The sequence below is a fragment of the Durio zibethinus genome, chromosome 6 (genome assembly GCF_047325235.1).
Source record: "Durio zibethinus cultivar Kanyao isolate XHJ-2024 chromosome 6, ASM4732523v1, whole genome shotgun sequence".
In the NCBI taxonomy this organism is placed as follows: Eukaryota; Viridiplantae; Streptophyta; class Magnoliopsida; order Malvales; family Malvaceae; genus Durio; species Durio zibethinus.
The window spans coordinates 5332447-5344950 of NC_143167.1; the positions used below are offsets into that span (position 1 = coordinate 5332447).

The 12504-nt window shown below is 31.2% G+C and overlaps 1 protein-coding gene and 1 pseudogene across 1 annotated transcript; both read left to right on the plus strand.

The window, feature by feature from the left end:
• Positions 1–1845: 1845 nt before the first annotated feature.
• LOC111284737 (NAC domain-containing protein 40-like) lies at positions 1846–6077 on the plus strand. The gene is made up of 4 exons (XM_022873620.2): positions 1846–2432; positions 3803–4056; positions 5157–5456; positions 5584–6077. The coding sequence occupies exons 1-4, from the start codon at positions 2237–2239 to the stop codon at positions 6046–6048; spliced, it is 1215 nt and encodes a 404-aa protein (XP_022729355.2). The 5' UTR covers positions 1846–2236; the 3' UTR covers positions 6049–6077.
• Positions 6078–7319: 1242 nt separating this feature from the next.
• On the plus strand, positions 7320–8828 carry LOC111284262 (uncharacterized; annotated as a pseudogene).
• The last annotated feature ends 3676 nt before the right edge of the window (positions 8829–12504 follow it).

Genomic DNA, 12504 nt, shown 5'->3' on the forward strand with positions numbered 1-12504 from the left:
TTCATTATTCGTTTAAATGGTAAAATATCACATTCGATTCGTATATGATTTGATTAAATTAAATAAACTCATTCATTAATATTAAACGAATATGTTCACAAATATATATAAATAAACATGTTAATAAACAATAATTAAATCATAACAAAATAAATTTAAATAAACGAACCCTAAACGAATGTAAATAAACCCAAGCGAATAGAAACGAACCTTAAAATATAATTCGGATAAATAGTAAAAATATAAATTTGTTATTAGTATAAATCAATAATAAACAAATGAATTTTAAACAAATTTTAAATAATTTTATTTACAAACATAAATAATGAGCAAAACATATCTTTGTTCATATTTGATTTGTTTAATAAATAAACATAAAAATATTATTAAAATTTATTTATTAAATTTAATAAATAAATAAAAATAAATAAAAATCAAATATAATCAAAAAAAATTCGTCAAAAGCTCTTTTAATTTAGACCCCCTATTTATACTCATTTAGTCATTTTTTTTCTTTCTTTTTCTTTTTATGACAATCTAGTTATCTTTACAAAAAAGAAATCTACATTTTAGAGAAACATCAATGACAAATTATCAACACTTGAATCTAAAACCCTGTGTTATAGATCAGAAGTAGACAATTCTTACACTGGCTGAAAAAATTGACATTTTAGATAAGATCAATGCTTGAATGCAAAATCCTTTAATAGCAAGCGAACCAATTAACCAACGTTGCTTGCTTAATGATGATGCCACTGCTTGAACACAGGACAACTTCCGAGTAAATAAGGTAAAAGACATTGAAGATTGAAGAATTTGATTTGCATTTTACCATTGACAAAACGCTGAAAATTTGAAAATCATATTGGGAGGATATAATTAGAAAGACCAATTAGTGTTAAACAAATGTGTATCAAATTACCTTGGTAAGGAAGAAAGTGTCATATCCATTTTTTATTCTAGATTTTTTATAAAAAAATAAAAAATAAAAAAATTATATTTTATTTAATTTTTAATATCGTTATCTTTTTTATTTTTTAAAATTAAAAATATTGATAACTTAATATTTTTTTCTCAAACGTATTTAATAAACTTAATATTTTTATTTAAATCTTCTCAACTATAAAACGAATCTTTACAATAAACCGACCCTTGAGTATCTCTTTTTTTTTTTTTTTTTTTTAAAGAATAGGATAAATATGTCTCTGCATAATTGTTGAGGTTTGTGTAACTAGCAAACACTAAAAACAATTTATGTTGAACAGCACATGATCAGTTTGGGGTAGATTTGTTAATTTGTATATCTATATAATATAAAAAATTAATTATTTATATATTTGTATTATATTTTACACAAAATTTATATATAATAATTTTTATTAATATAAAAATATAAAAAATATATTTTTAATTTTATTAAAATTTTAAATAATATTATTTTTATATCACATTATTATATTTTATTTGAAATTATGAAATAAGGTGTAGATGTCTTATCAAGTCAGATGCCTAAATTTGATCCGAACATAACCAACCCAGGTCCAATGAAGTGGTTTATTTGTAAATGTACTTACTTCGAACGTATGCCAAATTGATCTAAACCTTTTTCTTTTCTATCATTGTGAATAAAAATAAAATATTAATATAAGAAAAAAGAAAAACAAAAAATGTTTCATGAGTAATGAGTCGAAACAAGGAAAATCCAAAACCACGTGGGACGCCGCATGACGAACGCGGTCTGTATGAACTGTCAACGTGCCCATCACTCGGCCGAAGTTTCACAAAAAATCAGACATCAGTCCCCCTTCCTGTCTTCCGCTTTTTGATCTAATGATAAAAAAAATCTTCAAAAAAAAAAAAAAATTGGGTTCGAATCAAATTTTTTTATGTGATAAGGCATTGTACTCGTTTGAACTAAAAAAAAAAATTTGTCCCCCCTTCCAGTCCATATGCAAAACTCACAAACACAGCAACAACCAAAACCGAAAGGCAAAGCAAAGCAAAGCACAACTTTACTTAGACATACTCTCTTTTCATCCATTTCCTCGATGCCGAAAGTAACAAAACTGAAAGCAAAAGCAAAAGAAACCTAAAAGAAAAAGATCATACTATACTAAACAGGACAAACAAAGCCCTTTTTTTTTTTATTGCTCCGATTAGTATTAAACATAACAACAAACAAGAAGTAAAAGAACAAGGAGAAGGGCAAGTTTGCATTTTGCTTTTTGCTTCGGTCATGGCAGGTGAAGGAGTTTCAAGAGAAACCCAGATGACTATAGAGGCGTCTTCAATGTTTCCAGGGTTTAGGTTTTCACCAACTGATGTTGAATTGATTTCTTATTACTTGAAAAAGAAGCTGGATGGCAATGAGAAGTGTGTTGAGGTCATTTCTGAGATTCAAATTTGTGGACAAGAGCCTTGGGACTTGCCAGGTTTGCTTCTTTTAAACCTTACATTTTTGGCTTTTGTTTTTAAATTCCAATATGATACGCTATTGCATTTAGCATATGAAATGGGATGCTATTTTCGTTTCTTATAAAATGGGATGGAAAGCATAGGCACAGACTTTTTGTTATTTATTTATTTATTTTACAATATTTTAGAAGCATGTATGTTGCACTGTTACAGTCTGTATTTTGTAGTTGAGTTGACTGCCTTTTCAATTAGAAACAGAGTAAGGAAAAAAAAAAGAGACAGAGGGGAAGATATCTATATGAAACTGAATATGATGCCAAATTGGCAATACTACTTATAAGCTGGCCATTCTTTTTTCCTGCCGAGTTTGTGGTTTTGAGGATTATTCTAGTTTTGCACCAAGTTTTGTAGTCCTTTAGAATTTATGGCTCTGCATAAACTTGACGGAATCTATAAGGTTGCAAGCAACTTAGCCTTAGCAAAACTTTTAATATGTTTCAAATTTCCGTGAGAGGCTTACTTAATGAATTGAGTTCTTCAATGTTTGGAAGAATTTAGAGGTTAGGAGAAATAACATTTAAGTTATATCTGTGACTATCGTCCTCTCTTCCCATGCTCTAGAAATTACCATTTTCAATGGCAGAGGCCAAGGTGGCCCTAATTGTTATCTAATTAGGATCATGTTTATTTGAAGGTTTAAATTTGAGAGTTTTATTGATGCCTGGTCAATATCTCCATGTATGATTCTGTTTTAAACTTGAGTTTTGTTGTAGGTTGTTTTACTTCCTGTAAAGAAGGTCACAAAATTTTCTGCTAAGTTCCCTGGAAGGACTTTGATCGTCTTTTATATTTGGTGTTGTTCAAAATTTTCTCAAATGATTTGCATGCATTGATTAAAACACAAATAAAATTGATGTAGCAGGAAGAATGGAACCCTAATTTGCATGTGGATGTTGAGATTTGTTAAAGCGAATAAGCCTAGCAGCTTTTAAGTGTAGGATCTTTTCTACTTTTCCTGGAGATCAGAATTTTAATTACATATTCTTGGTAATCCTTTGTAATACCACAATTCATCTTTGCTCCTTTTAGGTACTAGAAGAAGTACCTAAAACGTTTCATTTACAAATTTCTTCGTTGGATTATTTACGTACAGTCATACACTAACAATTTTTTTAGATGCTCATAAAATCCATGATGCAGTTGTGTGTGGCATGCTGAAACTTATCTTGGTTTCTTATTCTGTTGCACATTATGCTTTTAGCATCTAGGCTGTCCTTTTGGTGCTGCAGATAATTGCTTTCATTCTAGTAGAATTCTCTTATTGATTCACGGATTTTATTTTCCCTGGGTTATAGTCACTGATTTCTGGTGCTTTTTCTCTTCTCAGCCAAATCCATCATAAAGTCAGATAATGAGTGGTTCTTCTTTTATGCTCGTGGACGGAAATATCCAAATGGTTCACAAAGTAGGCGGGCAACTGAACAGGGTTATTGGAAAGCCACAGGGAAAGAACGTAATGTGAAGTCAGGTTCTAATGTGATTGGTACAAAGAGGACTCTCGTGTTCCACACAGGTCGTGCACCAAAAGGGGAAAGGACAGAATGGATCATGCATGAATACTGCATGAATGGGAAATCGCAGGTGATTTGTCTTATAATTATTGGATCTACTGATAGTTTTCATCTAGCTTGTATATATTTATGTTGTTGAATTTTGCTGAATCCAAAGAAAGGCATTTTTTATCTAAGATGTTAATGTTATAGAAAAGTATTTTTCTTTAACATATTTGCAATGACTACATACCCTAGGACATGTTATTGAATTATTGTAGTTGTTGCTTCTGTTGTTATTTATTCAATTATTTGTCTGTGTTTTCACGAGGGTTTTCCCGTGGTAGGCATGGGGTTCTGGAAAATGGTTTGAAAATGCAGAAGGTCCTTTAAAACACAAGATTTCTGTTTCCGAATAATTTATATTAAAAGATACAAACAATAATTGCTTATGTTAAAAGGTACAAACAAGAATTGCTCGTGTTAGTCATTGACAGTTAGCAAATACTAAGGTTTCTAGTCGAAACTGACTTTCTATGAATACCATAATCTTGAATGCTTTTGGCCAAAAATTATCCTAAAATTTTAAGTAGAACTCTTTGACAATGTTCACAAAATTCTTGCAAAGCTAATATTTGTTTTAGAAGCCATAGAACCTATTCTACTGGAGCTCTTTTTTCAAAGACAACATAAGCTGACGAGTTGGTGTCTCAAATTCGAAACTATGTGTAAATAGACTAGTGGAATAATCTAATAACAGGAAAGGGTAATTAATCTAAGGACTATGGTAATGGTTGCCATGGCCTTCTATTAGGGAGAAATGTATTGCAGGGTCAAGTTTGTAGTCTAGCCTTGTTGATACATACATGTAGTCAATGTTCATTGATTTGAGCTCAAAATTCCATTTAGAAATTCTGAAGCTCTGTAGGGGGTTCACTAAATGATTCTGATATTTCCTGCTGTTGTTTTTGAGTAATAGTTGTAGGCTGATTTGGTCAATTAATTCAGGGGTTATTTGCATTGCTATTCTTCTGTTTTTGATGGGTAACATTTAGTCATCAATTCATCTCGAAATATTCATTTCCAGAACTGCTGCTAGTCGATAAGATGTTTGGAGTTTATAATATTCTATTTTATCATGTAGATTTTCGGGGGGCAAACATTAGTATCTTTTTCTTTCTGAATTTGTAGGATTCCCTAGTTGTTTGCCGCCTTAGGAAGACTAGTGACTTTGGTCTGAAAAACACTTCAAATCGCGCTCCTTGGAATCAACAGCAGTTGTCAATTGTGAATGACAGCAACCCTGCTACCTCAGATGGTGGTACTGATCAGACTGGCATGTCTGAAGGGGACAAGGCAGTTGAACTCTATTCGAACAAGGCTACTACTAGTTATGATTCTCATTCTATAGAGCAAATCGATTCTGCATCTGAATCTGAGCAAAAACTTTCAAATGATGTTGGACCAACAGAATCTTCTACACCTCATAAGGTTTGTTCATAAAAATTTATCCTTGTATCACACTATAGGTTCAACTCATCGATCACCAGGCATTTGAAGTCAATTGTACATGATTGGCAAAATACAGCATTCTGATATTGTTTTGCTTAAATTTCAGGATTCTGATGATGAAGACGATTACTTTGCTGAGATACTAAAAGATGATATAATCAAGCTTGATGAAACTTCATTGTCAGCAACACCAGACATCTTGCCTATGACTGCCATCACTTCTGATGCTGAGAGAAGGCCTCAGCAGCCAAGGCAAGAAAATGTACCCCATTTCCAGGGCACAGCAAACCGGAGAATCAAATTGAGGAGGCCTGAAGCAGATATTCTCACTGCCAACCCATCAGAACGTGTTGTTGGTGAGATCTCAATCGAGAAACCAAGTTCTCCAAAGTCTGAGGGGTCACCAAATTGCTTGCTATTTCTATTCTTACCCAGGACTGCCAATCTCCGTTTCATATATGCGACTTTTGTGATCCTGACTTTGCTGGCTTTGTTTCTGTCATTTATAGGAGGTTCCAAGCCAGTGAAAAACTTCAGATATGCTACTTTCTACGAGAACTTCTGGCAATGAATGCATATATAATCCCATTTTTCTGGTAATTGAAAGTTTAACAATAGCGAGTAGAGCTCCTATATTCATAGTTTTGGTCATTTTGATTATTTCAACATTGGTTTCTATCGATCGGGTAGTCAACTGGGGCAACTGACTATGCCATCAAAAGTTGAAACCAGTTCTCAAAGGGACCATTATCTCCAATTTGAGCAGTCTCATCCACTGAAAAGCTTCCTCTAAATCAATCAAAACCTTATGCAATTAAGTTTGAATAAGATTAAAAGAATTCCATGAAATTATGAATGGTTGTGGTGAGAATATTTGGGCTTAATATGTATCAATTTTTGGGTTTTTGGGCTTACCTCTGAAATTTGTATCAAATTCTGCCGATGGGTATTTCGGCTTAACTTTGAATGGGTTTAGATCAAGTTCTATAACTCTCAAAAGCTGGGTATTTGAGTTTTGGTCTTATTATTTTGAGTCTCAATTTGAGTGTTTGTTGGTTAATTATAATGAGCTTCCTAAAACTTTTGAATTGATAAATCCATTATAATCAAACACTTTTTTTTACCAGAATAACCAACTATTTTAGATGATAACATTTTTAACCAAAAAGGCTCCTGTAGCATAATGAGAGAATCGATTCTAGTGAGTTTTTTCCCATATCAAGATGCATTGAAAACTTTATTCCCAAATGGGGATAGCATTAATCTTTTTTCCCTAAATAAGGTATTTCAAGCCACATAAACCGTCTAAATGCTTAAGTGGCAAAAACTGTCACTTGACCATTAAAACTTTTTTCATTTTCCTTTTTCTTCACTTTTTCATTATTTATCTAGGTCACCAACAGAAAGATCAATTTTGCCATGCTAAACACTTGATTTTGCCTTTTTTTAAGTTTGCAAACAATTATCCATCTTCTATTTTGGTGATCACAACAGAGAGATTTTGTTAAAGCTCATAAGTTAATTTTCATTGAGATGTGCATTTGGGTCGATAGGATATTAGTTTTCAGAGCTATCAGCCCCTCATCTATTCTCGTCTATAGAAGCAACCAACTTGACTTTTTTAATTGCAAGAGCTATAACGACAAGATTAGATTATATAGAACCATGCTTGGGTAATGTCTATGAAAATATATTCTCCATTGGAAGCTCCACCTTTTTGATATTTTATATATTACTCGATTTTCTTTTTCTAGAATTTTTTAAAATGAGTGCAGAAAATATTATGTAGTTTGGTCCTTTGATTCCCGATACTCTGTGCCTGACTGTAGACTCCTGTAAAAGAATAGTTTTTTCTAATTTTTCCATAACATTTTTGCATCATCATCATCTTGCTCAATGCTCAGGGCCCAGGGTAGGTGATGATCAATGCAATCAAATCCCAAATCCCACTAATCAAAACGTCTTCCCACTTGTATTAAACTATCACTATTTCTTGTTTTGTTTGGAGATCATAAAAGAAAGAGATTTCTTTTACAATTTATGTTTGATTTGTAATAAAAAGAGATAGACAAGAAAAGGATTGTGGTCCCACTTGTATGCCATGGCCACTCACTCCCTGTACTTTAGACTCCTGTAACAGAATAGTTTTTTCGAAATCTTCCATAACGTTTTTGCATCATCATCATCCTGCTCAATGCTCAAGGTCCAGGGTAGGGGAGGATTAATGCAATCAAATCCCAAATCCCACTAATCAAAACGTCTTCCCACTTGCGTTAAACTATCGCCATTTCTTGTTTTGTTTGGAGATCATAAAAGAGAGATTTCTTTTATAATTGGTGTTTGATTTGTAATAACAAAGACATGGACAAGAAAAGGATTGAGGTCCCACTTGTATGCCATCGCCACTCACACCCCGTCGTGGACCTCTTTTACCGTCCGATGACTCTAGATGGCTTTTTCCTCATTAGTGCCAGCAAAGATTCTAGTCCAATGCTGAGGAATGGAGAAACTGGAGATTGGATAGGAACATTTGAAGGACATTAGGGTGCGTTGTGGAGTGTTTGCTTGGATACAAATGCATTACGTGCTGCTTTCTGTTTTGCTGACTTTACTGCGAAAGTCTAGGATGCACTAACAGGTGATGAATTGTACTCATTTGAACACAAGCATAAAGTTCGAGCTTATTCTTTTTCAAAGGATACACACCTTCTATTGACTAGGGAAGTAGAGAAAGTCCTTCGTATTTATGATTTGAAACATTCAGATGCACCTCCAAGGGAAGACAAATCTCCTGGTTCAATCAAAACGATTGTGTGGATTCATGTGATCAGACATTATTAAGACGATATGGACGAGTGGTAAACTAATTTAAACACTAGAGACTAAGTCATCTGTGACCTATGCTGAAGTGAGTTAAGATGGTCGATACATCACAACTGCAGATGGGTTGGTGAAAAGTTACAACAAGCCATGCATGGTTAAATCAGACTTACTAGAACTGAAATATGGAAGTAAATTCATTGCCAGATGAGAAGATATATGGGTTTGTGTTTTTTATTTTCACACTGTGGACGAGATAGCATGCAATAAGGGTCAACATGTTTGTCCCTGCGTGTGTTTCTCACCAGGAGAGGAATTATATGCCTTAGGATCTAACAATGGAACCATTAGAAAATAGCAGATAGACCCCTTGCCTCATGATGACATTGAATCATTTGCAGCATAGGGTCAATTGGAAAGGTTAAGGTATCCCCCGAAGAGGTTTCTCGCAAGATTCATTTGCAGCAAATGGAATTTTTATACAAAAACAAAAAGAAAAATTCAATTGATATGGTAGTTTTTTCCTTGTAAGCAGTGATACAACAGTGACATGGCTTCAATACCTCATTTAGGGAAAAAAAGATTAAAAGAATTCTCGTATGAGAACAAAGATTTCAATTCACCTTGGTGTGAGAAAAAAACCTCAATTCTAGTAATCTATAATTAATACATAATATAAATAAGTACGGATGTGAAATTTTTTTCTAAAGTTAGTAACAAGTAATTAAATTTATAATCAAGTATTGTATTCATATAATTAATTATTATATCAACTAATAAATTATAATTTAATTAAACAATCAAATTCACATAAGGGATTTGAACTGAAAACCTTAAAGTTCTAACACCTCCTCCTTGTCACTAAATCAAGATCTTATTGGCGGATGTGAAAATTTTTTAAATTGATGAAAATGGATATGATTATTTGTTATATTTTTAAAATATCGTTTATCATTTTAAATTATTTTTAATTTAATATAAGAAATGCTACAACTGATTTTATTATATGTTTAAAACTTTTGTTTTGTTTATTGTTTTTTGTTTTTTTTGGGTAATGTTTCAATTGTTTTTAACGAAATGAAATCATGGAATTCTTTGAAGATGATGTTAGATTAACACTTCTTTGCATTTCCGCCTTCTCTTAAAGTGATACATACCTATCACAAAAAAAAAAAAAAAAAAAAAAAAAAAAAAAAATCAAATAGTCTAAAACCATTTTTTAGTTTCATCTTTTATGGGTAAGAGTATTGCCACGGGACTTTGTATCATTTTGGAAGAGGTTCTATGATTTGTTTATATTACAAAAAATAATTTTCTTGTAAATTTGAATAACCTTTTACGTAGGATTGAAAATTTGTTTTGGTCAATGCAGTTACTTGTATATAAGTTTTTTAAGCTCTTAAACCTTGTTTGTCAATGGTAAGTTTCTTTTTAGTTAGTACTTAAAATGTTTCATCCTTTATGTATAGTAGTTTTCTTTTTAGTTAGTAATTAAATGCTTTATCAAAATATATTATTTCAGTATAATAGGTTGTATAATTACTTGATAATTATAATAATTTTATTTGGTTTTTTAAACGTTTTTAAAGAAAATATATACTATAAAAAATAAATTATAAATATTAAAATTTGACATTTAAATGTATTAAATGTCATGATTACATTAATCTAAATAAAATCTGAAATTCATTTTTATAACATTTTAAATATATGTAATTTAACATATTTGATCCTTTTTATTTGAAGAGTAATTTACTAAAAGATATAAATTAATATCATGTTTGATATATAAGATTATAATATGATACGATAAGATAATATTATAAATATGATTAGATTAAATAATATTGTTGTAACGGTTTAGGAGCTGCCTGACGAATTTGAAAACGAAAATAAAAAAACGGAGTCGTCATCAATCTTTTTTGGCTATACGCGATTGGCCACCTATCAAAATTTATCCTTTTAATAAGATTTTAAAATTAATTAAAATTTATTAAAAAGATAATTTTATGGTCTGCGAAACAGTTTGATTTCGAAAGTCGGTTATGTGTAGAGAATGATTAGCACCCCTACAACACTTTTTTAAAAACGGTACCACTTAACTAACATATTATCTTATGGTTTTAATAAAAATAGTCTTATTTTCGGTGTTTGAAAAAAAATTTCTTTGATTTTTCATTTATTGGAAATTGTTTTTTTTTAAGGTTTATTATTCAAATTTTATTTGAAAAAAATAAATTAGAACCTTTTTATTGAAATAATTCTTAAAATGTTTCAATACGTTGTAACATTGAAAAAACTTTTTCTCACCTAGAAATGTTTTAGGCATCACTTCTTGGAATACATTAGAATCTCCTCTTTGGAGGCTCAAATTTATTTTTCGTAAAAAATTTATGCCGAGCATGCAATGCAAATGATAATACGTTAACGCACACATTTTATTTTTATTATTTAAAAATTTTATTAATATTTATTAATATTTTTATTAAAAAAAAAGAAAAATTTTTATTATATTGAAGATGTTCTATAAATATTCCAATATATTGGTAATATTTAAAAAAAATCTTCTCACCTAAAGATTTATTAAAGCATATCTACTTGGAATACTTTTAAAATCTCATCATCGAATAAAATTTTTTTTCTCATTTTTTATTACTTATTCTTAATTTATTAATTAATTATTATTTACTATTTTATAACAAAAGAAAATTTTATTGTATTAAAAATTTTTTATAAATACCCCAATATACTGGTAAAATTTAAAAAAAAATCTCATCACCTAGAGATTTCATAGGTATCACTACTCGGAGTATTTTTGAATCTCATCATCAGATAAAAATTTTCTTTCATACATTTTTTTTAATTATGTATTATTATTAGGTTTATTTTTAAAAATAACATAATTATAAAAATTTTAACAATATTATAAAAAAACAAAAATTTATTATAGCAATTTTAAACATTTTAACATGCATAAATATTAATAATAAAATTTAAAGTAACAAAAATAATATTTTAAAAAATCAATAAATTAAAAAAAATAATAAAATTTTTTACTTGAATTGGACTAGTCAACGATTCAATCAATGTCGGTTCGGCGGTCTGGTCGCGTTTAGTGGTTTGGGTTCGGTCCGACTTAGGTTCAGCGGTTCGGGTCTGGTCCGGATCAAGTTCAGCTGTTCGGTTCTAGTTCAGTTAGATCGGTTAGGCTTGGGGCAAGGGGAGTCAGGTCGATGGGTCGATTTGGATGGATTTCAGGTCGGATCTAGGTCCATGCACTGATCCTCTCATCCAACAAAACGACATCGTTTTAACCTTTTCTTTAAACGACGTCGTTTTGAATTTCAGCCTTCTATAAAAGCTAAAAATTTTTTTCTTCTCTCATTTTTCTTTTCCCTTTCTTTCTCTACACTCTCAGACCCCTTCTCTCTAAATCGGTTGATCAGTCACCATTTGCCACGTTGACCGCTGGCCGTCTGTCATTGTCGCCGGCGTCGGTATCGAAAAGTTCTAAAATACACCAAAATATTCTTCTCGACGCACTCTTTCTGGATTCGATCTCTTTTTTATTGGGAACAACCTTAATCGACATAATCAGGGCTTAAAGTTTCGGTCTCTTTTCTTTTTTTTTTTTATAAACTAAAACTGACTTTTTTGATTTTTTTTATTGTAGGGGCTTGGCGTTGATGGTTCCTCCGTACGAAAAGGACTATATTTTTTGTTTTTTTTTCTTGTTTTATGGCAGACTTTTTGGTTCTATTTTGGTTTTTTTTTCTTTGCAAAAAAAAAAAGATGTGTGGAGGCTGTGACTGGGAAGGGCGCGGATCCTTCTTCTGTGGGGCGTAAGTGCTAGTGCTTTATAGACCTTTGGTGAATAAGAGCATAGAGGTGAACAGAGATGTGGTAATGTATGCAAGGGTGAACAGGGGATGGTAGTGTATGCAGGGGTGAACATGAGGTGACAGTGTATGCAGGGGTGAACAAAGGGTGGCAGTGGTGTCGTGCATGGCACCCACTGCCACCAGCCCTTTTATTTTTTTCCTTTTTTATTTTTTCTATTTTTTGTATTATTATTGTATTTAATAATATTTTTATTATCTTATTAATATATATTATTTGATAGAAATAAAATAAAAATGGTAAATTTAGACCCGATTTTAGAATCGAGGTCCGACTCAAAGGCTCGGACAAATTTGATGTCTACAGT